The 25703-nt window shown below is 46.4% G+C and overlaps 1 protein-coding gene across 5 annotated transcripts in view; it reads left to right on the top strand.

Moving 5' to 3' along the window:
• The window catches only part of NF1 (neurofibromin 1), a 365186-nt gene that overhangs the window by 188616 nt on the left and 150867 nt on the right, over window positions 1–25703 (top strand). For all 5 annotated transcript variants that reach the window (XM_077311869.1, XM_077311867.1, XM_077311868.1 and 2 more), the window contains 3 exons: window positions 5738–5896; window positions 22750–22847; window positions 23789–23935. In XM_077311869.1, the coding sequence (XP_077167984.1) occupies window positions 5738–5896; window positions 22750–22847; window positions 23789–23935 (404 nt within the window). The remainder of the gene's footprint in view (window positions 1–5737; window positions 5897–22749; window positions 22848–23788; window positions 23936–25703) is intronic.

Here is a 25703-nt window from a genome sequence, read left to right as displayed (position 1 = left end):
TTTGGAGAAGTTTTCTTAGCCATTTCTGTCCATGCGCACATACCCCCTTTCTCCGGTTTCTGTTCTGCTCCTCTTTTATTCCAAGAAAAAAACCTTCACTTCTAGTCAACTTGACTCTCATTATAAAACCATTCTACTAATTCTGGCACCCAATGAGCTTCCATTTCAATTAACCCTGGACTGAAATCTTGTTTGTAAAATTATTCTCTGTGTGCTTCTTTGACTCCGCACCTGAAGGAAAACTCTGCAAACTGTGCCCAGATGGTGCTGATATTCTGTTCTTTCTTGGCACTTGCAGGTTGAAAAGGAAAAGTCAGAAAATAAGGGCAAGTGTTGTTTTTCCTTTGCCCTCATGTTGGCAGGATCCTCCCCTTCTCCCCTTCTTTTTGTAGAAAGATGATGATACCCATTTTCCTTGATGGGAAAGAAGTGTGGATAGATTACTTCAAAGCATGTCCAAGAGAAAGCAGTGTTTAGTAACAACATTGATATTGTGCAGTGTCAGGTCCATAAATAAGAAAACCACAGCTCTACAGAGCAGAATGTGGACTTGGCTTGTGTGACTGAGACCTGGCTGCAAGAGGGCGAGACTGTAGTCCTGAAAGAACTTGTTCCACCCAGGTTTTCAGTCCTTCACTGATCCTGGGCAAAAGGCTGGGGTGTGGAAGCTGCGAGACTGATGTGCGAGTCTGTCTCCTTCAAGGCATGCCCTGCCCCAATAATTCCAGACATTGAATGCTTAGGTCTAGTGTGGGACACAGTGGAGAGTTTGGTAATCTGTCTGATGTGCTTGTCTACCTTATGCACCACAGAAGCTCTTCTGAGTTTCCTGGAGCTGGTGGCTGTGTGAGCCTTGAAGGTCTGGAGGGTGGGGGAGGACTTGGCGCACAGAAGTCCAGCTCCATGCAGAACTCAGACCTAGTGTCTGCCATGACAACACTAGGACTCTCCCAGTTTGCACACCAACCAGTCCACATCCTGGATTTAGTCTTTAAGCTAGGGATAGATTTTTGTCCGGCACAATCCGCCAGAGTGCTAAGGTCAGGCGGTTTAATTTGTTTAATATATTTGATTTTTATAACACCCATCCCAGTAGCCTTGAATCAGTACCCCACTTCCCCCCTGCATAGGCTGAGAGCAGATTCATGCTCACCCAAAGAATCTCAGGGCTTCAGGAAGGGTCTGTAAGAGCATATGCACCCTAGTGACTTGATTGATGAGCTGACCTACATAGCTGTCTTTCTGGAACCATCAACAAGATCACTCCCCAATAGCCTCACTGTTCCCATCCCAAGCCAGCTGTGTGGCATACAAGGAACTGTGCAGGAGGAAACAGGAACTGAGACAACTAGAGCGAGTTTGGCAGAAAACTCATGATGAAGCTTCAAGAACATCTTACTAGATGTTCATGCGGATTTATGAAATGGCAGGAAAAGCCACAAAGAGAAGCTATTTTGCAACTCATGTTGCCTCCACTACCTCACACCCAGCACAGTTGTTCAAACCCATTCAGTCTTTGACATCCTTGCTTATAGGACCATGTGAAAATTTACCATTGGGCATCAGCTATGAGGTTTTTGCAAGCTTTTTTGTGGAGAAATTATTATTATTATTATTATTATTATTATTATTATTATTATTATTATTATTATTATTATTATTATTATTATTAGATTTATTCCCCGCCACTCCCTTGCGGCTCTTGCCACTCCACCTTGACCTATCTGCAGTTTTGATCTCAGGGTCTGATTTCAGTTTGCTCTGCTTGGCTAATGTGGACAGAACTCTGGCAGCTAATGTTTTACCATGTGCCCCCTTGACCCATGCTCCTCATGGCTAGTGAAAGCCTGCGGTGAGGAGATCTGGGTCCCTCTCTGGGAGATTATCCATTTCGGGGACTTTTCTGGAGAGACTAAAGGAGGAGCTAAACTGGATTGATGCAGCTATCACCCAGTTTTGCTTTGTTGTTGGGTAAGATCATTGAGTAGGTGGTTGCAGAGCAGCTGCAGAGCTTCTTGAATGAAACATCAGCTCTTGATTCATTCCAGTCCAGCTTCTGGCCTGGCCATAGGGTAGAAATGGTTCTGGTCACCCTCATGGATGCTCTCCAGGGACAACTTTATCTAGGTAGGTCAGTGCTGCTGTTTTTATTAGATGTGACAGTGGTGTTCAGTACTGTTGACCATGGGCTGCTTGCCTGATGCCTAGCATGGGCCCATTATGCACGGCCGCCGAAACGGCGATTTCGGGTCACATGGAAAACGTGGAGGGGGAAGACGCGACGCACACCGGTTATGCACGGGGCGGTGCGCAGCAGCGGCAAAACCCAGAGTAACCGATTATGCACGCGGCGATCCGGGCGCCGCTTCTGGTTGCGCCCCGGTCACCCGGAAGCTGCGCTTTCTTCCGCGTTTCACTGACGCGGCTTTTTCAGCAGCATGCACCGAAGCTGCGGCCGGTTGCAGTCAGCTCCGTGCGTTATCGGTGATTTTAGTCGCCGCCATTCCACCTCGAATGTGCGTTATTTCCCCCGTGCATAATGGGTCATGGGGATACAAGGTTCAGCACTCAAATGGCTGCAGTTTTTTCTCCAGCATCGGGGATGCTTGGCAAGGGAACCTCTCAGTGGCATGCCTTGGTATACGGAATTCTGCAGGGAGCTATTCTTGCCCCGATAGTTAGGAGTGTGGACTTCTTATCTGGCAAGCCAGGTTTGGTTCCCTCCCCTTCCACATGCAGCCAGCTGGGTGACCTTGGGCTCATTCTGACTGATCAGTAGCATCATGGCTCTTTCAGCCTCCCCTACTTCACAGGATGCCTGTTGTGGGGAGAGGAACGGAAGGTGAATGTAAGCCACTTTGAGGCTCCTTCTGGTAGAGAAAAGTGACATATAAGAACCAATTCTTCTTCTTCGTTGTAAATATGTGCTTCTAAAAATGGGTTAATCTTCCTTTCCAACTTTTCTTTCTGAGCACAAAAGCAAAATTGAATTGACACAGCTTTTGCTGCATGCAGGTCTTTAAAAAAAAGCATCTCCTGACCAAAATGCTACCCCTCCCCCCCAAAAAAGCCTCAAACATCCTGTTTCATCTGTATTCCATCTCCTTTATTAAAAAGGTAGACATTTGAAAAGTGACTGATGAATTTGGGCATTTGGAATTAACTTGTGTGCACGCAAATACACACATGCACGCACTCAGGTGACTTCTTGGCACAGTGGAATCTTTTTTAAGTGGGTTGTTGTGTGGGTTGTGTTGCTCATTTGGGTTCGTTCTGGCTCCAAGGCCTGTGTAGCCTGTTGGGGGTCACTGGCGTGGGCCTCACTGCGGCTGCCTGGAATGGGCTGCCCTGAATCTCTGGGGCCATAAGCGTCCCAAGGACCAGGATGCATTTAAGACTGAGCATCAGGTCTGCTGGGCAGTGGTCAGGTAAGCCAGTGTTCTTATGTCTCACAGGGGGAGTGCCTCCCCCCCCCCAATATTCTGGCATTGCCTTTCTGAGCTTTCCTGTGGAACTCCTAGCTGAGCCTCTTCACCACCCCTTCAGCCGTTCCTTCAGGTCCCCCTCTCTTTTGAACAGGCCTCCTCCCTAGGAATGTTTTTGCATAATGAGATTTGAGTGGCCAGGTGACAAAGATCCATCTGGGGCAGCTGATTGGGGTGCAGTCGGGTGGCTTTTGGGGTGGGGAGTCCTTTGGAGAGGTCCCTGTTTGCCATCCCCAAACATTTGTCCAGCCGTGGTTATTTATACTTGATGAGATCACGTTCGCCTAAGATCAGGGATCCTTCATGTGGTGCCTGCGGGTCTCATGGGACCTGCTGACCCCTTTCGCGGTGCCCAGCAGGTGGCCTTTTGCCCAGGCTCCTGAGTGGCCATTGTAGAGTTAACAGGGGGCAGAAATTCCATGTTGGAGTGTGTCCTGTGCAGCAGCCAGCATCTCGAGGCTACATCACATAACAACCCCCCCCCCCGCCCCAGCCTTGTGATTGGGAACTGTCTTCAGTTGGACAGGAAGTGGCTAGAATGACCCCGGGAGAGCCTGGTGCTGAGAAGGCATGCATTGATGTGTGATTCTCTCTCAAGAAATCTGCCCCCTCCTCCAAGGAGTTCAAGCCGGTATTCATAGTTCTAGTCTAAACTGTATCCTTGAAACACCCCTGAGGGTGACAGCCCCGGGCTCACTCCTTAAACCTTGTGGCTGAATTTGAACTCAGACTCTGAGGCCCGCGTCTGATGCTCCAGCTGCTGCCCAGGCTGCACTGATGATGCAGTTTGCGGAAGAGGAGTCAGAGGATCTGCCGTTGGGCACAGGCAACACCTGCATGCAAAGCACTGCTTGAAGCTCAGAGCACCTGAAAAGGCCTCAGCGGAGCGGGGGGGGGGGGGGGGGTTGGCTCCTCTGCCTAAGAGCGAGCCACACATGCCACAGCACAAACTGGATCCGAGTGTCTTTTCCCTTCTGAAAAGGTAGTTTCCATGGGGCATGATGAACACAGGCCCCAATTCTCCTTAGGTGCATGGAGCTGGTTTGGTTTAGCTTTTTTTGCTCGGTTCTTTTGGGCCTTGGCTCACTCGTTTTCTCCTGACCCTTGGCTTTCCCAGGCGCATGCTTCTAATTGTGGTCTTCTCTATTCTGCACTGCTTGTGATTGTATCACTTATTTAAAGCTCCTCAGGAGCCAGTGAACATCACTTGAATACTGGGGAGGTGCTGGTTTTGCAGCATGTGCAAACATGAATAAATGTCATGAACCGATAATTTTGATTTCTCTCTCTGCCTCCTCAGGGGAAGTAACTTCTATATTCTTCTCTAAACTTATTTTTCACTCTTAATGTTTGGACATTCTCAGCTCCTTTGGCATGTGGATAAAGCCTTTGTCTGTTTCATGACAGAAACACTTTCTGTCTGATGGAAAGTTGCTAACAAGTATCTTGCCCCAGAGGGACAGACCAGAACGAATGGGATGAAATTAATTCAAAAGAAATTCCATGTAAACCTCCGGAAGAAGTTCCTGACAGTTAGAGCGGTTTCTCAGTGGAACAGGCTTCCTCGGGAGGTGGTGGGTTCTCCATTTTTGGGGATTTTTAAGCAGAGGCTGGAGAGCCATCTGACGAAGAGGCTGATTCTGTGAAGGCTCAAGGGGGTGGCAGGGGACAGTGGATGAGCAACTGGGATGTGAGTGTCCTGCATAGTGCAGGAGGTTGGACTAGATGACCCAGAAGGGCCCTTCCAAGTCTATGATTCTAGGATTCTAAGTCCCTGGAATAGTGGTGGGGTATAAATCTAAAAATAAATTAAATTAAATTAAGTAAATGACTGTGAAACCACCTCCTCTCCACAAAGCAGATTGAATCGAATCATTTGGCACCTGCAAGAATTGGCGAAGCCTCATTTTCTGCCTGGCTTGGTTTGGGCTGACAGGGACTCCCAGGCTCTTGAACCGGCTTCACCCCCAGGTGGAATGTGAAAGAGATGGGGCAGTGGAATCACACTTTGCCTGTACTGTTTAAAATAACACTTTCCCTTCTTCTTCTTCTTACAATAACCATTCGCTGCTTCCCTCTGAAGCCTGTTCAACTAGAGATCCATTTTGACACGCTGTTTTGTTTCCATCTCAAATGGTGTCATGCCTAGAAGGATTAGCAACAAATGGGGAAGTTAAAATGCATCGTGAGCCCCCACTTCTTCTGCTACATTGTTCATTTTTTGTTTTCAAATTCTGACTTGTGCTTGTCAGGTCGTCAGCCAGCGGTTCCCCCAGAACAGCATCGGAGCCGTCGGAAGCGCCATGTTCCTGAGGTTCATTAACCCTGCGATCGTGTCGCCGTATGAGGCAGGCATATTGGATAAAAAGCCGCCACCTCGAATTGAAAGAGGCTTGAAGCTGATGTCAAAGGTGAGCCCCGGCATTCGTGGTGTGTGCGTGGATCAGGCAAGAATGACTTGGTCGGTTGAAACAGAGGCGAATTTTGTTCCATGGCTATAAGAAGCAGTGAGCTTGAGCTTTAAGTCCAAGAGCTTTGCTCAGACTTTTCTAGAAGGCTTTGGGGGAAGGGATAGAGCAGCCCTTTTCAGCCTTTTGACCAGAGAGGAGCCTCTGAAATAATCTTTCAGACTTCGAGGAACCCTGGAATTGATGTTGGCTGGCACGCCTCCCTGCCTCGCTCCCCGGAAGTGACCTGTCACCAGAAGTGACATCACTAACCACTAACAGGCAGACTTGAGAGGGATGATGGTTGAAAGCGGGAGTCGGTATACAGGCTCCTCTGCCTCCCTGGGTCAGAACCCACGAAAGACCTCACTCGTTCTGGGGAAGGGGGCAGGGGAGCAATGGAAGCAGCCAGATCCCTAGCTTGGGGCTGAGTCCATTCAGGCAAGAGGGGAAGGCTGCAGACCCCCTCTGGTTGGGAATCCCTGGGATAGAAGTTTGAAAGCAGCAACACATCTTGTTCCTGGTGCAGGAGCAGAGTGGACCTGAAAAATACCCACTTGATGTCCTACAAGGTCAGGTCTTGAAAGGTAGTGGCAGGGTCAAAATCCAGGGTCTAATCATCCTCACCTTTTGATTATCTGGAGGTAGAAAGAACATTCCTTATTGGTTAATAAATTCAAAAAGGACACTAAATGTATGAGAGGTAGGAAGAGCTATTCATAGAAATAGGAAAATCCCACCTAGCAGAATTTGAACTGTGGAATTCAGTTGAAAGCCATTGTTCCCACTCTCCTCCCTAAAATACTTTGTGTTTGAAAATAATATGAAACTGCAGTACATTTTTTAATAAACAGCAAGTAACTATTGTGAACAGAGCCTCTTGTGGCGCAGAGTGGTAAGGCAGCTGTCTGTAAGCTCTGCCCATGAGGCTGGGAGTTCAATCCCAGCAGCCAGCTCAAGGTTGACTCAGCCTTCCATCCTTCCGAGGTCGGTAAAATGAGTACCCAGCTTGCTGGGGGGTAAACGGTCATGACTGGGGAAGGCACTGGCAAACCACCCCGTATTGAGTCTGCCAAGAAAACGCTAGAGGGCGTCACCCCAAGGGTCAGACATGACTCGGTGCTTGCACAGGGGATACCTTTACCTTTTTAACTATTGTGACTCTCGTACTTGGGCATGCTCAACCAGTTTCCTGACAGCCATTGGCATGTTTTCCAGCCAGCAACCAGGAAGCCAGTCAGGGGCAGGTTGTAGCAGCTCTATGACAGACAGGGAAGTGGATTGTGGGCCCTTCCTCTGAAGTGGGGAGTCCCTGTGTCCAGAAAGGGTCCCTTTGTAATGTTAATCTGCTGGTAAGAGAAGTACTTGTTCCCAGCCCCTGAGAAGACAGTGGAGAGAGACTGTTGGAGGTGACGGCAGCATGGCTAGTCTGCTGGGAGTTCCGCTATATTTTAACGGAGCATCTTTGCTGCTTTTGTGCTTTCACTGTTTTTTTTATGTCTGCTGATTTTAGTATTTATTTTGATAATTTTAATACTTTTATTAGTTTATTTCTTTGTTTTGTCTGGAGTTAAGGTCCAGAAAAAAATGGGGAAAATTCAGAGGGGAAAATTGGGTTGTTTCCCCCCCCCCCCCGCAAGTACCTTTGGATGGAGATTTTGGGGGACCTCTTGTAACATATTTTATGGTTTAGAATGAGTGAAATACTTCTTAAAAGAAGGTTTTCACACTAAAATTGTATAGTATGAAAAAGTACTGAAGCCCTTTTCGTGTAGTGGTTAGGAGTGCAGACTTCTAATCTGGCAAGCTGGGTTTGATTCTGCGCTCCCCCACATGCAACCAGCTGGGTGACCTTGCGCTCCCCACGGCACTGAGAAAGCTGTTCTGACCAAGCAGTGATATCAGGGCCCTCTCAGCCTCACCTCCCTCACAGGGTGTCTGTTGTGTGGGGAGTGGAATGGGAAGGCGACTGTAAGCGGCTTTGAGCCTCCTTCGGGTAGAGAAAAGCTGCATCTAAAAACCAACTCCTCTTCTTCAGTAATCTCAGGGCTCACTCATCTTCACCTTCCTCACAGGATGTCTGTTGTGGGGAGAGGAAAGGGGAGGTGACCGTAAGCCGCTTTGAGCCTCCTTCAGGTAGAGAAAAGCGGCATATAACAACCAACAATTCTTCTTCTTAAGGTCTCTTTTTGAGCGAGGAAAACTTTGTCTTAAAATACAGTTCACTCATTTAAAATGTATCATGGGAAAGTCTAGGATTTCTTCATTTTTTTTCAGTGAAGCACAGAGGGAGTGAAATGAAAGACAAGGTTTTACGTGAACAGATAGTATGAATATATTTATGTAAGACAGTCTACAGCAGTGGTCCCCAACCCCTGGCCTGGGGACCGGGACCGGTCCATGGATCAATTGGTAGAGGGCCGCAGCTCCTCCTTGTCCTCCTCCCCGGCTGCTGCCTCGGGGGCTGCCCTGCCCCTCTGCCGCTGGATCACCTTTGGTGCTCTCTAGCGGACGCCATGGCTGGGGCTCCCCCTCGGCATGGCAATGTGCAGCTGCTGCTGGCAGCACCCACCAGCGGGCGGTGGAGTCAGGGGCACTAGCGGGAAAGCAAGGGGAGCAGGGAATCAAGCGGCGCCGGCGACATCCCTCAGCAAAAGACTCCCCCCCCCCCGGGCCTCAGTAAAATTGTCAAGCGTTGACCAGTCCCCGGTGATAAAAAGGTTGGGGACTACTGCTCTACAGCATTGAATATTTCTGCCTATGCTATAGATAGATAGAATCACTGAATCACAGATTCAGAGTTGGAAGGGGCCACAAAGGCCATCTAGTTCAACCACTTGCTCAACACAGGATCAGCCCAAAGCATCTTAAAGCATCCAAGAAAAGTCATCTTTGGTCTTCTGGTGCAGACCTACCTGGGGACTGAAACTGTTCAGGGCAGCTGTTGACATTTTATTTCTAGATCTACAATTTCCTAAAATGGGGGCACCGCACAGAACTGGTGCATGTGGGATTTTTGTCTGCCACGGGTATCACATACTTCATGGGAGGCACGCCCCTTTCCCTCAGTTCCTTTTTCATGGCTGCAAGGAATTGACATTCTTAGCTGTAGCTCCAATATTGTCAAGACCAAAGTCCCAAGCATCAGGTACTTGATCAAACTTGGTTTATTAGAAGGAACATACTGGAACAGGTATCAGTGGAAGTCCATTACAGAACAGGAAGAAATTTATTAAGACAATGTGACAAAGGATCCCCAAGAGTATATATAGACTTGGCCCACTCCCCTAATGCTGTGTGGGAGAATGGGGGTTCCCAGGAAAAAGTGTTTGAAATCAGAAGTGTGAAAACTGGAGCCAGCTGGGAACACGCAGATACCTTTTCATCAGCAATGCTGGCAACAACAATGGAACCTGGAAGGGAGGGTGGAGTGAAAAAACCCAGCTCTAGCCCTGGAAAACTACTATAGATTGACATAGCAATACGACAGATATCCTTTTGGGTGCCGTTGACTTCTATTATTGAGAGAGAGAGAGAGAGAGAGAGAGAGAGAAAAGCTTTTTTGGGGTGTGATCCTCATATGGTGTCCGAGGATCTGTTTAAAAAGTGTGTGAAGTGTGCAGTGAAACTGCCACTATGTCTGAGCCTACAATGTGGAATCATCCAAGATGTACCAAAAGTTAATGGTAGAGGTCTATTCAGGCTCAAGGCCACATGATGGGAGTGGGCCCTCTTGGCCTTGGCCCCACCTTAGGCAACTCATGGTACTTCAGAAAAATCACTGGTGAAGCTTATCCAAGTGGAAGCCATCCACCTCACCAAATAGGAAATTAATGCTGGTAAGCACTCAACAGAGGGAGTGGGCTGCTCCAGGGCATGCACCGATGCTCCTGGACCCGGCTCACTGCGTTCCCCCTTGAGACATGCAGCAGGGGCAAGGATGTAGCTTTTGAAGTTTCCACATTGTTCTCAAGATGTCCTGATGGCCATTAAGAAAAACTTGCAAATGGTTCAATCCGTAAGCATTTTCTCTTACACCTCAAATTCCATGCCACACTTTGCTCAGTGCTAACATATCGGGAGCAGTGCCAGTTCCTTCAGCCATTAAGCCAACCATAAGTGTATCTTCAGCATTCCTTCCAGTTTTCACCTCAAAATCGCAAAGAGACTCTGGGTCAACAGAACCTGCAGAGGGAGCAAACCCCCCCCCCCCAACATCCAGAATTCTGACTACCGTATATACTTGCATATAAGCCGAGGCACCTAATTTTACCACAAAATCTGGGCAAACCTATTGACTCGCATATAAGCCCAGGGTGGGAAATCAAGCAGTTACTGGTAAATTTACATTAATTGAGGCACCAGTAGGTTCAGTGTTTTTCAATATTTATTTAAAGAAAAACAGTAAACTAGCTCTGTCAGTGCAAAAGAGGGCCAGCAAACCAGAGCAGAAAAACAGTAGCCGAAGTTGGCAACCTACAACAAGTGCAACAGTTACCCAACTGGGAGAATGGACTACTCTAACTACAGCCACAGTGCCTCCCGAGAACGAAACACTGAAATTAAGTACTGTAAAACTCAACACTGAATGAAAGAACTGTAAAAATCAACACAACCCCAAGAAGAAAAGGCAAACAATGCTGCCCCTCAGAAAAAAGAAGAAATAAACAGAACTTGGCCAACAGAGTCTAGAAGCCCGGGCTTGGTCTCAGTCCTTTAAATACTGGTTAAAAATTCATTTCCATGCCCAAACGGGTAGTTTGTTAATTAATCTTTTGAGTGACCCTTATTCTTTCAGCTGTCTGGGCAAAATGTCAAAAAAACTTCAAATTATGGGTCTGGACATCTCATCCCTTAGTATGCAAGACGAAAGGACGATACTAAAGCTATTATCACAGAGACTAGAAGATCAGGATACACAGATTCTGGGCTCCTCCAACAACAGTGTATGTTCTCCCCGCTTCTGGGATATTCCCTTAACTTACAAATCCATGCCCATGTATCTCCAAATGTTTGAGACACACCAGTTAAGAAGAGCATTTCTAGTAGCTTGCTTAAACATCTTTCCCTCAAATGTCCCCCGAGGTAGATTTCTGAAGAGCGATACTGTTTACATGGATGTAGTGTCCCTGACACGTTGAACCATATACTTCTGGTGTGTCCTAAGTATTTTGTCACCCGTTAGCTAATTATCTGAAGAAATTGAAATTCAGCTGTGTTAATGAGAAACACTAGATTAAAATGATACTAAATGTGCGGGACACAACAAGTATTATAAAAGTAGCAAAGTTTTTACTGGCAATTTTAAATGAAAATCTTTTACGATAGATTTTACATCTGAAACTGTTTGAAAATTTCATTTTATGCGTTGCAATTTTATGCCAAACATTAGGATAAACAGTCAATCCCAAAGCACCCCCAAAACCCACCCTCCCCCTCCCCACCCACAGAAACCAAAAGAATAGTTTGGAAGAAGGCAAAAGGAAAAAAAGATCAGAGTCCCTCAGTTCAACTGTTGCTGTCCTACAAGCAGCCAGAGCAAGCAAGCTTCAGCTGGCAGGAGGTTTGCAGAAGCAAATACTGTGAATACTGTGTGGAAAAACCCGTCTTATACACGAGTATATACAGTAACCACTTTTGAAGTCCCTGATGCTGGGGGTTTAGTGATAGGCTGGCTAGCTTTACTCGTGCCTGGAGCATGAAGCTCAACCCTTCAAAGGCAGAGGTCCTGTGGCTGGGTAAGAAGAGACCAAGCAAGGAAGCTCGCCTACCCAACCTGGACGGAGTGCATCTAACAGTAGCCCACTCTGCCAGAAACCTGGGTGCGATCCTCGACGCCTCCCTCTCCATGGAGGCGCAGGTCACAAGAGTAGCGCGGCAGGCCTTCTACCATCTATGCCAAGCCAAGCTACTAGCACCCTACTAGGCACCAGAGCACCTAACCACAGTGATCCACGCAGCGGTCACCTCTAGGCTGGACTTCTGCAACTCGCTCTACGCAGGCCTCCCCTCATCCTTGACCCAGAAACTGCAATTGGTGCAGAACGCAGCGGCCAGGATCATCACCAACACATCATGGAGATCTCATATCCGGCCTATTCTTCAACAACTCAACTGGCTCCCAATTGAATTCTGGATCAGGCTTAAGGTTCTGGTTCTTACCTTCAAGGCCTGGGCCCAATGTACCCGAGAGACTGTCTCTCTGCCAAAAGAGCATTACACTCCGCCACTGCCAACTGGCTGGTGATCCCTGGCCCCAAACAAGCACATCAGTCCTCAACGAGGGCCAGAGCTTTTTCCGTCCTGGCCCCCACCTGGTGGAACGAGCTCCCTGCCCGAACTCCCAGAGTTCCGCAGGGCCTGCAAAAGGGAGCTCCTCCACCAGGCATTTGCCTGAGACCGACCACAGGTCCCCTCAGATATCCCCTCCATGATCTGAAGCAGTCTGGCCTCTCCAGTTGGTTTAGCTTGTTATGTTCTTATTGTTGGCATGACTGAAATTGTGTTGTTTAGAACCACTGTTGGATTGTTATTAGAATCATAGAATCATAGAATTGTTTGTTTGCTCTTTAATATTATGCTGTTATTATGACAACTGGGGTTAGAGAAGAATCATAGAATCATAGAGTTGGAAGAGGCCATACAGGCCATCTAGTCCAACCCCCTCCTCAACGCAGGATCAGCCCAAAGCATACTAAAGCATCCAAGAAAAGTGTGTATCCAACCTTTGCTTGAAGACTGCCAGTGAGGGGAAGTTCACCACCTCCTTAGGCAGCCTATTCCATTGCTGAACTACTCTGACTGTGAACATTTTCTTCCTGATATCTAGCCTATATCATTATGCTTGTAGTTTAAACCCATTACTGCGTGTCCTTTCCTCTGCAGCCAACGGAAACAGCATCCTGCCCTCCTCCAAGTGACAACCTTTCAAATACTTAAAGAGGGCTATCATGTCCACTCTCAACCTCTTTTTCTCCAGGCTGAACATTCCCAAGTCCCTCAACCTATCTTCATAGGGCTTGGTCCCTTGGCCCCAGATCATCTTCGTCGCTCTCCTCTGTACCCTTTCAATTTAATCTACGTCCTTCTTGAAGTGAGGCCTCCAGAACTGCACACAGTACTCCAGGTGTGGTCTGACCAGTGCCGTATACAATGGGACTATGACACCTTGTGATTTTGATGTGATGTTGAAACAGCCCAAAATGGCATTCGCCTTTTTTACCGCTGCATCACACTGCCTGCTCATGTTTAGTTTACATTCCACAAGTACCCCAAGGTCTCGTGCACACACAGTGTTTCCTAGATGCGTATCCCCCATCTTGTAGGCATGCTTTTCATTTTTCTGACCCAGATGCAGAACTTTACACTTATCTTCATTAAATTGCATCTTGTTCTCATTTGTCCATTTATTCATTGTGTTCAGATTTCGTTGAACTCTATCTTCCAGAGTATTTGTCAGTCGTCCCAATTTGGTGTCATCTGCAAACCTGATGAATAGTCCCTCCACCCCCTCATCTAGATCATTAATAAATATGTTAAAAAGTACCGGGCCGAGCACCGAGCCCTGAAGTATCCCGCTACTCACCTCTCTCCAGTCTGATGAAACACCATTGACAACAACTCTTTGAGTGAGGTTCTCTAACCAATTCCCTATCCACCTAACTACCTGAAAATCCAGATTGCAGTCCTTCAACTTATCCATCAGAACATCATGGGGAAACGTATCAAAAGCTTTACTAAAATCCAAGTAAACGACATCAACCGAATTTCCACAATCCAGCAAACCTGTCACTTGGTCAAAAAAGGAAACCAGGTTGGTCTGACAGGACCTGTTGAAGACAAATCCATGCTGACTTCCTTGGATCACCAAATTGTCCTCCAGATATTTGCAGATCGCTCCCTTTAATATCTGCTCCATTATCTTCCCCACAACAGAGGTCAGACTCACTGGTCTGTAGTTTCCTGGGTCATCCTTCCTCCCTTTTTTGAAGATCGGAATAACATTTGCTCTCTTCCAGTCCTCCGGGACCTTAAAGAGGTCCCGAAGATTCTGCAAGTTCTCCTGAAAGTTCTTTGAGCACTCTCGGGTGCATTTCATCCAGCCCAGGGGATTTGAACTCATCCAGTGCAGCTAAATGCCTCTCGACATCCTCTCTATCCATGTTAACCTGCCACCCAGACAGGTTCTTTGCCTACTGCCATCTCTAGATGTGCCTAAACCCTTTGACCTGTGGGGAAAAACAGATATAATATAAGCACTAAGCCTTTCTGCTTTCTCTGCATCTTCCGTTAGAGTTTGTCCATCCGCACCCAACAGTGGGCCTTTTGCCTCCTTTACTTTACGTTTGCTCCTCACATAACTGAAAAATCTACAATGGGCTTCCCTGGCCAATCTTAGCTCACTCTCAGCTTTGGCCTTTCTGATGATTGATCTACAGTACCTAGTAACCTGTAGGTACTCTTCTTTAGAGCTCTGTCCTTCCCTCCATTTCCTGAACATTTCCCTTTTCTTTCTTAGTTCCTCTTGAAGTTCTCAGTTCATCCAAATAGGCTTCTTAGAGCTCCTGCAGTGTTTTCGTCTTTCTGGGATAGTCATGGATTGAGCATGTAATAGCTCTTGTTTGAGCACCCTTCACATGCTCCCTTCCCTTCCAGCATTCTCGTCCATGGTATGACACTCATTATGTCTCTGAGTTTATTAAAGCTTGCCCTACGAAAATCCAATATCCGCGTCTGGCTACAAGCTTCTTTGTCTCCCCATCTCAAAAGGAATTATATGAGGACATGGTCACTTCCCCCTAGGGTCCCCACCTCCTTCACCTCATCCACCAACTCTTGCCTGTTGGTCAGTATTAAGTCCAGTATGGCTGAACCTCTTGTGGGTTCATCTACCATTTGATAAATGAAATAGTCAGCCAGGCAGGTCAGAAAGTTGCATGACTGAGGACGCTTTGCAGAGTTTGTTTCCCAGCACACATCTGGGAAACTGAAGTCACCCATGATGACAAGGTCCTGCCGCTTGGATATTTTCTCAAGCTGCTCACAAAGTGCAGCATCCACATCCTCTCGTTGGTCAGGCGGTCAGGCCCCTGATCGTTTTCCTTCCACACACTCCCTATGTTGAACGTCTCCTTCCCCTAGTGGCTTCAGTTTAAAGCTCTCCTGATGAATCTCCCCAGGTTCCTGCCAAACACATTCTTCCCCAGCTTCGATAAGTGCAGTCCATCAGGTGCTAGTAGGACTTCCTCAAGAAAGCCTATCTCATGGTCCCAGAAACCAAATCTCTCCTGCCGGCACCAACTACGCAGCCACTGATTCACCTCGATTATATTCCTCTCCCGACACATTCCTTTTCCTTTGACAGGCAAGATTGAAGAGAATACCACTTATGCCCCCATTTGCTTGAGCTTCCTCCCCAGATCTTGATAGTCTTTTTTAATAGGAGCAATGGTATTCAGGGATTCATGGATGGTATTTTTAATAGGAGCGATGGTATTCATATCGTTGCATATTGACTGTGTTGTATGTTGACTCGTTCCATGTATCCTCCTATGATGTTGTATGTAAACCGCCCTGAGCCATATGGAAGGGCGGTATAGAAATCAAATAAATAAATAAATGATTCCTTGAGATGCATGGGTTTCTACAATTGTTGTTGAAGACTGCAAGCTAGGAGTTTGTTTCTCTCTCTATGTGTCCCCAGCCTTTGTTTCAGCTGGTAAGCTGTACCCCAAGCTCCTCCTAAAACCCAGCCCTGCTGTTCCAGCCCTGGGGCCCCTACAGATGACCCTAGGTGGTGTTAACCGGAGGTTTGTATCACTGAAAAAGTAGGATGGGATCCACAGTAGTAATACCGGTCTCTGCCCTGTCCTCAAGCAAATGCCTGGTGGAAGAGCTCCATCTTACAGGCCCTGCAGAACCAAGAGAGCATGGAAACCATATGCTTGGGAGGAGGAGCAATGGAAATGGATGTTTTCCTAGCTTGTGGCCTTGTCCATTAAGGCAAGAAGGGAAAGGCCATGGACCCTCTCCAGAGCTTCCCAAGTTGGGAATCTCTGTATTAGAGGAGTGTTTGCCAGATGGGGTACCTGGCAGTAAACCTATTCACTTCTGCAGAGTACACAAAAGCCCTGCTGTTCTGTTCTCTGACAGGCAGCAATCTAGGTTTGATTTGGGATGCTTTTCAATTTCACTGGTGAGGGATGACAGTCTGTAACTTTCCCCTAGTCATGTGATAGAAAAGATTAAATGAGATAACTCAAAGGGGAATGTTAATGGCCTCCTTTTGGCTCATGGAGATGTTCAGATTGTCCAAAAGGGAGTACATCACCAGGGACCCAGACCTGTTAACCCTGGGTGCTCTTTTCCACCACAATATTTACGATTCCTGAATATCTTCTGGACCTAGTTTATTTATTTATTTCTAGATCGCCACTCTCATGGCAGCTTACAAAGTATAAAACAAATAAAAATACTATATAAAACCCATAAGAACCATTAGACAATACATTGAAAGGGAGGCATCAAAGATCAACGCCAAATTCCTGGTGACCGGTGCAGGTGTTACTTGCACCCCATCCAGGCAGGGAAGACAGGCTTCCTGGTCTTGCCCTCTTCTACTCAGCCACAGGGTCCCCATCTTGGAGAGACTCAGTTTTAGATGTCTCTGCCTGAGCCATCCAGATGCTGCTTCCCAACAACTGGCAAATGTACGTGGGGGGGAGTCAGGCTGGCTGCCCATCAGGAGGTAGAGATGGGTATCATCCACATATTGGTGACAACCCAGCCCAAAGCCCCAGACCCTGGGCTTAGAGTGTACATATAGATGTTAAAAAGTGTGAAGGAGGGTATTGCCCCCTGAGGTACTCCACATGGGAGCACAACTCCTCCCCCACTGCAACAAATTGTGTCTGGTTCTCGAGAAAGGAGACCAGCCATTTCAGTGCAATCCCCCTAATCCCAGTCCTGGCGAGGTGGTGGGCCAACAGCTCATTATCGACCACATCAAATGCAACCAACAGATCTAAAAGTATGAGGATATAATCCGTCAGGGCGACCAGGAAGTTGCCAGAACGAAAGCCAGACTGGTATCAATCAATCAATCAATCAATCAAACTTTATTACAGTTGTTCAAGTTATATGAAGTCAATACATAAAAGACCAAAAGAATATGGTCATTTGTAATCCAATTTAAAACAGATCATAAAATAGAACTTAAAATTATGCTACTTTAGAGCAGGGGTAGTCAAACTGCGGCCCTCCAGATGTCCATGGACTACAATTCCCAGGAGCCCCTGCCAGCAGACGCTGGAAGGGGCTCATGGGAATTGTAGTCCATGGACATCTGGAGGGCCGCAGTTTGACTACCCTTGCTTTAGAGCATCGGATTTTTATGGTGGCGGCACAAAACTTAGCCAGCTGAGTTGTCACCCGACTGGTATGGATCCAGGGCCGAAGTTTCCTCCAAAACTGCTAGGAGCTGGCCTTCTCATCCACGTTTCCCAGAAACGCAAGGTGCATGACTGGGCGGTAGCTGGCAGGGTCTTGCGGGTCCAGCGATGGTTTTTTTCAGGAGAGGACATACCACTGCCTCCTTATGTCCTTCAGGGAACTTGCCCAATATTAGGGAGAGGTTCACAATCTCTCTCAAGTGGCCTCCTATCCATTGGTTACCCAGTTTGAGCAACCAAGATGGGCAGGGGACTAAGGGGCAAGTGGTCACTCTCACGGCAGCAACTTGTCCACTTCAGATTACGAGATCCATCTGAAGTAATCAAAAGTTAACCCCCGTGACGGCCACAGAGTTTCAAGTTCACATTTTGTGTCAGTTGTGATGGGTATATCCCAGCGGAGCAATAAGACATTGTCTGCAAAATAGTTGCAGACTAATGTCTCACAGTGCAAGTCCAATTTACTAGAATTTTGGCACCCTTCCTTAAGGTAGATACCCTAAGTAATTGTGCTGGGGGAGAGCTTCGCCACTAACCACCATCTCATATAACTTCATAAGCGTGCAATAAGATGTGCTTCCTGCCTCGTCGCAAGTCTTCCTCTACACTCACTCTAGCAGTCTTACTTTCTTCTTCCTTTTCTGAAACTCCTGGGAATATCAAGGAGACTGTTTGAGGCGAGGGTGGAAAGGGCACCATGGATCAGTCTCTTCAGTAGCAAACATCAGACTGCCATTCCTCCTCCAAGGTCGCCAACAAAATGCTGGAGGTCATCGGGTCCCACAGAGTATTCAGGAATCTCTCAGATTTTATAAGTCACTTTCAGCAAATGGTGAGGGTGTGGTGTCCTTCAGGGTGGTGGTCTAACCATGGAACCATGTTATTCGCCACCAGATCTACCTCTATTCCTGCACCGAATATTAAATCAAGGGTTTAATGCCTGATGGGTGGGACCAGCAACAAATTGTGAGAACCCAAGTATCGCCATGGCCAACACCAGATCCTGTCCAAGACCTGGGGATGGCATATCTATGTGGACATTAAATCCCCCCAAAATTAAAAGTTTGGGGTACTGCAAAGTCTCAGCGGCCATTGCCTCCAGGAGGCCTTGCAGGGAATCCAGAGGTGCAGTGGGTGAACGGTACACCACCCAGATACCCATTTTCTCGGCCGATTCCCACCCTAACCAACACGTTGAACCTCCGGGATTGATTGCGCAGGGAGTCCCCTGAAGGGAAAGGTCTCCCAGACAAGGATCGCATCCCCCCTACTGTGGAGACTGTGCTGATTGAGGGCTAAATACGCAGGCAGGGCCAGATCTTTCAGGGCAACTGTGCCCACGTTTCGGGCACACATACCAAGTCAACCTCATGCCTTGCAAAATAATCCTTCAAGGTCGAGAAATTGTTAATTGATCTAGCATTGCAGAGCATCAACAATGGCCCCGCCCTATCCTTCTTTCCCCCAGATCTGGTGATGGGATGGGGATTTGAAGGGCATTAAATGTATTGACCAGGCCACCGAACATGAGAAACCCACGGGTGGGGCCTTCTTGGACTTTTGTACTTCGTTGCCCCCCTATTATTGGATCTCCCCCTACTGCTATATCTTCCTTGGCCCAGAATAGCTAGAATTATGACATTAATTACTGGGGCCCGAGAAAGGACAAGGCTGCCTCTTTCTCTCTAGCATCTCTAGATGGATAGTAGCCACTTTTATGTCCTGCTACCTGTTTGTCAGTATGCTGTGTCCTGTTGAATTTAGAGGGCATTCTACCACATGTGATGGCTGCGTCTGCAGTTTTTCACATAAGTGGTCCACTACTAGACATTTGTAAAGCTGAAATCTGGGCAAGAGAAGACACAATTATTAAGCATTATGCACTGGACCAGCAGATGAAGAGAGATGCTGACCTAGAAAAGGCTATTTTGCAGTATTCTCTCCAATGAGAGACTCACCTCTCCTTCTAAAGGTTGTTGTTGTTGCTGCTATTATTATTAGATTTATTTCCTGTCAACTCCCGGAACCAGCTCGAGGTCGGGTACATTAAGTCCATCATAAAACCCCCATTAAATCCCCATTAAAATATCCTAGAACATAAAAAATATCATACACAGAAATAACCCCCCCCCAAAAAAAACACTGCGGTGTAACTCAACTGTCTCCCCCCCAAATTAATTAATAGAGGGAGCCAGGGCAAGGGAGCACGGTTGACATAAGGCCATCACTTAACACCACTCACCCCTAACATCACTTAACACCGGGGGGTCCAATTAGATGTTCCTCAATGTCACACCAGCCTCAACCATAGACCTGGTGGAAGAGCTCTGTTTTGCAGGCCCGCTGAAAGTTCCTGCAAGGCCCGCAGCTCCTCTAGGACTGAAAAGGCCCTGGCCCTGGTCAAGACCAGTCATGCTTCACTAGGATGACAAGTTGGTCCCCACAGAGTGTAAAGCTCTGTAGGGGGCATAGGACGATGGGTGGTCCCTCAGTAATGTGGGTTGCAGACTGTGTAGGGCAGGGGTAGTCAAACTGCGGCCCTCCAGATGTCCATGGACTACAATTCCCAGAAGCCCCTGCCAGCAAATGCTGGCAGGGGCTTCTGGGAATTGTAGTCCATGGACATCTGGAGGGCCGCAGTTTGACTACCCCTGGTGTAGGGCCTTGAATGACAAAACCAAAACTTTGAACTGGATCCAGGTAGCAACTTGCAGCCAATGCAGCTGGATGTGGGCCCTCTAAGATGTTCCTGTGAAGACCCTAGGAGCTGCAGTTTGAACCAAATGCAATTTACGGATCAAGGCCAAAGGCAGGCCCGCATAGAGTGAGTTACAGAAATCTATCCTGGAGGTGACTGTCACATGGATCACTGTCGCCAGGTGCTCAGAAGACAGGTAGGGCACTAGTAGCGCCTGAAAATGTAAAAATGTCTGACAGTCTACTCTCTTGACCTGTGCCTCCAAAGTTAGTGAGTTATAAATGGTCACTCCCAGATGCCTGATGTGAGGCACGGTTGTAAGTTGTGTTCTTGCCAGGGTGGGTAAGCACGCTTCCTGGCCCATCCTTCTACCCCCCCAGCCACAGGACCTTCATCTTGGAGAGGTTGAGTTTCAGACATCTCTGCTTGAGCCGTTCAGCCACTGCTTCCAAACATCTGGCAAATAGTTCCAGTGGAGAGTCCGGGAGGCTGTCCGTGAGAAGAGCTGGGTGTTATCAGCATATTGATGGCAGACCAGCTCAAAGCTCTGCACCAGCTGTGCCAGAGGGTGCATAAAGATGTTGAAAAGCATGGGAGAGGGAACCACACCCTGAGGGACCCACAAGGGAGTCGATTAGGGCACGATTAGGAGAATTAGGAGAGTTCAGCCTGGAGAAAAGGAGGTTGAGAGGGGACATGATAGCCCTCTTTAAGTATTTGAAAGGTTGTCACTTGGAGGAGGGCAGGATGCTGTTTCCGTTGGCTTCAGAGGAACGGACACTCAGTAATGGGTTTAAACTTCAAGTACAACGATATAGGCTAGATATCAGGAAAAAAAATTTCACAGTCAGAGTAGTTCAGCAGTGGAATAGGCTGCCTAAGGAGGTGGTGAGCTCCCCCTCACTGGCAGTCTTCAAGCAAAGGTTGGATACACACTTTTCTTGGATGCTTTAGGATGCTTAGGGCTGATCCTGCGTTGAGCAGGGGGTTGGACTAGATGGCCTGTATGGCCCCTTCCAACTCTAGGATTCTATGACAACTCAGCCTCTGGGTCCGGTTATGGAGAAAGGAGCATAACCAAGTACCTTGTCCCCTCTGGGTAAAGAGAGCTGTCTGAAGCCATCAAAAGTCACCTTCAAAGGCCTCCAGTTTATTTAGTGTATCAACTGTGACAAGAAGTTTGCGGTGGAGCGACAAGGCTTTATCTGCAAAATAGTTCACTAATGCCTCACAGCCAACATCCAATTGCCTACTGTTTTGGCCCCCCTCCTCCAGGGCGGAGAGTGACTGCACTGCCCTAAACAATTGGGCTGGGTAAGAGCTTGCACAGCAAAAAAATCAAGCTTCACCACTTTCCCTGCCGTCTCATGTGCAATGAGATGTTCTTGCTGCCTCGTCACGCGTCTTCTGCCACTCTCGCTCTAGTCCCTTTTCTTCCCTTTTCTTCTCCCAGAGTGCCCTGGTGGACCAGGAGGCCTGTTTGAGATGAGGGTGGAGAGGGGCAATCTCCTCCATAGCGGCTGACAAGCAGGACTGCCAGTCCTCCATTAGTTTCCATGGGTGGGCAATAATATGCCCACTGCCCAACTGGGGGGGGGGTATCCTGAGCTCAGCTTGCAGGACATAGTGGTCTGACCCTGGTAGAGTCAAAGCTGCCTCCAGACTCACTTCTACCCTGGCAATGAAGATCACATCGAAGATGTTGCCAGCCTCATGAGTTGGTCTAGCAACAAATTGCGAGAGCCCTAGAGTTGCCATGCATGTACCAGCTCCATAGGGTAGGACTCTCCATTGTATTCTTTTAAAGCTCAGCATAAAATGTCCACAGCTGACTTGTGTCGGCACAGATTCAATATGCTTATCAACAGAAGATGTCAGTAAACAACAGTTCCAGGTAAGTGCCACTCTGATATAGTGGTAGGCCTGTTGAGTGTTTCTCTCCACATTATATGCTTTTTTGATGGTTTATTGCAGAACAACTTCCATCTTTTCCTACCTCTTGGCAACCTGAAAGACACACATGTTGGTAGCATAGGGGTACAGATTCCAGCTTTTTCTCATGTTATGAGAATACTTGTAATGTTTTCGTATGGAAAACAGGAATGCTTATTCTTTTAAATTCTACAATCATATGCTACTTAAGTTATAAATGATGTGTTTTATGTTAAATCAGCAAACAAAGTTAGGCAAATAACTATTGCATTTATTTCTATTTTCCCTGTGGTAAAACTTTTTTATTCCCGGTGTCTTCAACATTTTTGGAAATGGTTGATTATTTTTTTACTGTTATTTGTTTTGGAAACTCTTCAGAATTTAAAAAGCCAGGGGGCCCCTTCTCCTCTGTTCATTTACATTCCTGAGCCCCTGCTGTATTGTTCTTCTTACAGATACTTTTTCTGAATCTTTTAAGCAGGGTAGCTCTTCTACCTAGATAGCAATCCAGTCTAAATGTTAGATGCTGTGAGCATAGAGTCCCATGGAATAGCATGCCTATCCATTGAGGTGAGCGGATGAAGCATTGGCTGGTTGTGCCAGCACAGGCACAATCCAAACAAATGGTGTTTGCGATCCCTTCATATTCAGACTTATTGTAGGTGTCTTGAATTAAAACAAGCACTGATGATGAGCAAGAGAATTCAGTAGCATTAGTGGTTTTATTTCTTATCTAGGTGCTGCAAAGTATCGCCAACCACGTCTTGTTTACAAAGGAGGAACACATGCGGCCTTTCAATGACTTTGTCAAGAGCAATTTTGATGCAGCTCGGAGGTAAGTTGACTGGAATGCCACATTGTAAAGCTTTGCCTCCATCATTCAAGTGTGTGTTCCAAAGAGTGCAGGCCCATGAGATACTTGATCTAATTGTCCCAGGGATGTGAATGATTGTAGCCACTACCATTTTGGCATTGTGGAAGTTAAGACCCCACTTGTAGGTAGCTGGATCTTCGGCTGGTGACCGAGTATAGCAATAGGTGGGCCCAGCAAATGAACTGGTGAACTGTGAACTGGTTCAGAATTATGTTTATCAGGGAACCTCCAATAAGGACTTTTCTTGTGTCACAAATCATTTTCACCTTTGTTAAGATTAAGTTCAAAACTTTCTTTAATTTTTTTCTTAGAGTCCTCTACAATAACTTTTTTCTGCAACAATGCTTCATTCAGTTTCCATCCAAAAGTATTAGATTTTCTTTTATAAATCAAGGTTACAGGATTATGGTCTGAATTTTTTTGGGGTAAGATCTCAAGTTTAGATACCTTTGTTTCTATATCATTAGAAATCCAAAACACATCAGTTCTTGAAAAAGACCTGTGCCTTTCATAAACATAAGTGTATTCTCTGGAATTACCATTTCATCAAGTAAAAATAAAAGTTTTGGCAATTACCTTGTGTAATCTTAATATTTTTTATCAGAAGATCTGCCCATTGGTGGAGAAGACCAAAATATGAGACTAATTAAGTTTTAGTCAAGGTTTTGTTCAAAGGATAAGCTTTGTGTGCTTGCAGAGGTAGTCAGCCTGTGGTCCTCCAGATGTTCATGGACTACAATTCCCCAACTTTTATTGAAGCATATAAAGAGCTTTATTTATTAGCTCAGCTTTACAGCTATAATACCTTCATATGGTTCAGGGGAGGAGGGGAATTTTTTTTTACATAGTGAGATGTTTTGATGTTTCTGCTCCAGACAATGAAGGCTTTCCTTTTGGTGTAGGTTTTTCCTGGATATTGCGTCAGATTGCCCAGCAAGTGACACTGTCAATCATAGCCTGTCTTTCATCAGTGATGGCAACGTGCTTGCTCTACACCGGCTGCTCTGGAACAATCAGGAGAAGATTGGACAATATCTTTCCAGTAACAGGTAGAAGCAACTGACCAGGGATCAAAGAATTCTGTTGATTTGGTTACAATGGATGGCATACATGAGGGATTCCTTTGGGTGGGTCTCCCTTTTCACTGCAAAATATTTATACAGTTGAGATAAGAGCTTTATTTTGGTATACACAGTCTGATTCAAGCATCTGCTAAATTTGAGTCTGTTGAGTAATAATGCTTGTCTTGTGCAGACAATAGAGAATATTGAAACTGTAGTATCATAGGACCATAGAGTTGGAAGGGGCCATGCAGGACATTTAGTCCCACCCCCTGCTCAATGCAGGATCAGCCTTAAGCATCCAGGATAAATATGTCCAGCTGCTGCTGGAAGATTGCCACTGAAGAGGAGCTCACCACCTTCTTAGGCAGTTGATTCTACTGCTGAACTACTCTGACGGTGGAATTTCCCCCCCTGATATCTAGCCTATATTGATCTTCATGTAGTTATCCCATTACTCAGTCAAAAGTAAACCAGGTTGATCTGGCAGGGCCTGTTGGAGACAAATCCTTGCTTCCCCAAATCACCATTTTCTCTCCTCCAGTCTTCTGGCACCTCTCTGGTCCTCCAAGTGGTCTGAAAGATGAAGGAACCAGTTTCCACAAGTTCTCCAGAGAGGTTCATTGAACATTCAGGCGCATACCATCCAGCCTGGGGGATTTGAACTCATCCAGTGCAGCCAGGTGCCTCTTGGCAACCTCTCTGTCCGTGTCAACCTGCCACCCAGACACTGTACTTGCCTCCTACCATCCTTCGATGTATCCATATTCTTCCGGGAAAACACAGTGCTTTCTCATGATCCTGTCAGAGACTCAGTATCTTTACCCAGCAGTGGGCCTATTGCCTCGATTACCTTATATTTACTCTTCACATATCTGAAAAAGCTTTTTTTTTCTTTCCGGTGTCAGATATTTTATTTCTTTATTTTTTTAGCAGAATTTTTATTTTATTTTCCAAAATTAAAGATGATACAGTACGAATAATCTACATTATTAATACAGAAAAAATAGGTTATACTCTTCATTTGATACACTTAATTCCCCGTTTCAGTCCCCTTTTAGATTATTTTCTTAAGTAATTCAGATAAAGGCCCCATTGTTCTTGAAAGGCCTCTTCTGTTCTTCCATTGACTATCAGTGTCAGTTTGGCCATCTTGGCAAAGTCAGCTAGTTTGTTCAGCCAGTCTTCCATCGAAGGTAGTTCTTGCGTTTTCCATTTTGGCCAATTCTAGCCTTGCTGCCGTCGTCGCGTAGAAGAATAAACTTTGTGTGTGAGTTGGGAGGCACTGCAGAGGTTTACTTAGTAACATAGATTCAGCTTTCATAGGAAATCTAAGACCCCACATTTTCTGCATAATGGTGTGTATTTTTGCCCAGAACTTGTAAACTTTTTCACATCGCCACCACATATGAAAAAAGAGCCTATTTTATCATCACATTTCCAGCATTTGTTATCACAGTTTTTAGCAATTTTGGCAATCACTTTTGGTGTCACATACCACCTGTAAAACATTTTATACCAATTTTCTTTAAGTATTTGACTATTAGTATACTTAGGTATTCTAGACCATACTAGTTCCCATTGTTCCATTGTCACATTTGTCTCAATATTTTGCATCCATTTAATCATACATGGCTTGACCCGTTCCGTTTCCGTCTCATACCTTAATAGCAGTTTATATATTTGGTCCTGCAAGTGAGGCTTGTCTTGGATTACCAAGTTTTCAAATTTTGGTATTGGAGCCTCTAGATTTAAC

Source organism: Paroedura picta, chromosome 15 (assembly GCF_049243985.1).
Source record: "Paroedura picta isolate Pp20150507F chromosome 15, Ppicta_v3.0, whole genome shotgun sequence".
Taxonomy (NCBI): Eukaryota; Metazoa; Chordata; class Lepidosauria; order Squamata; family Gekkonidae; genus Paroedura; species Paroedura picta.
The sequence above is the reverse complement of the archived record's forward strand: the minus strand, read 5'-3'. Positions and strand labels throughout refer to the sequence as shown.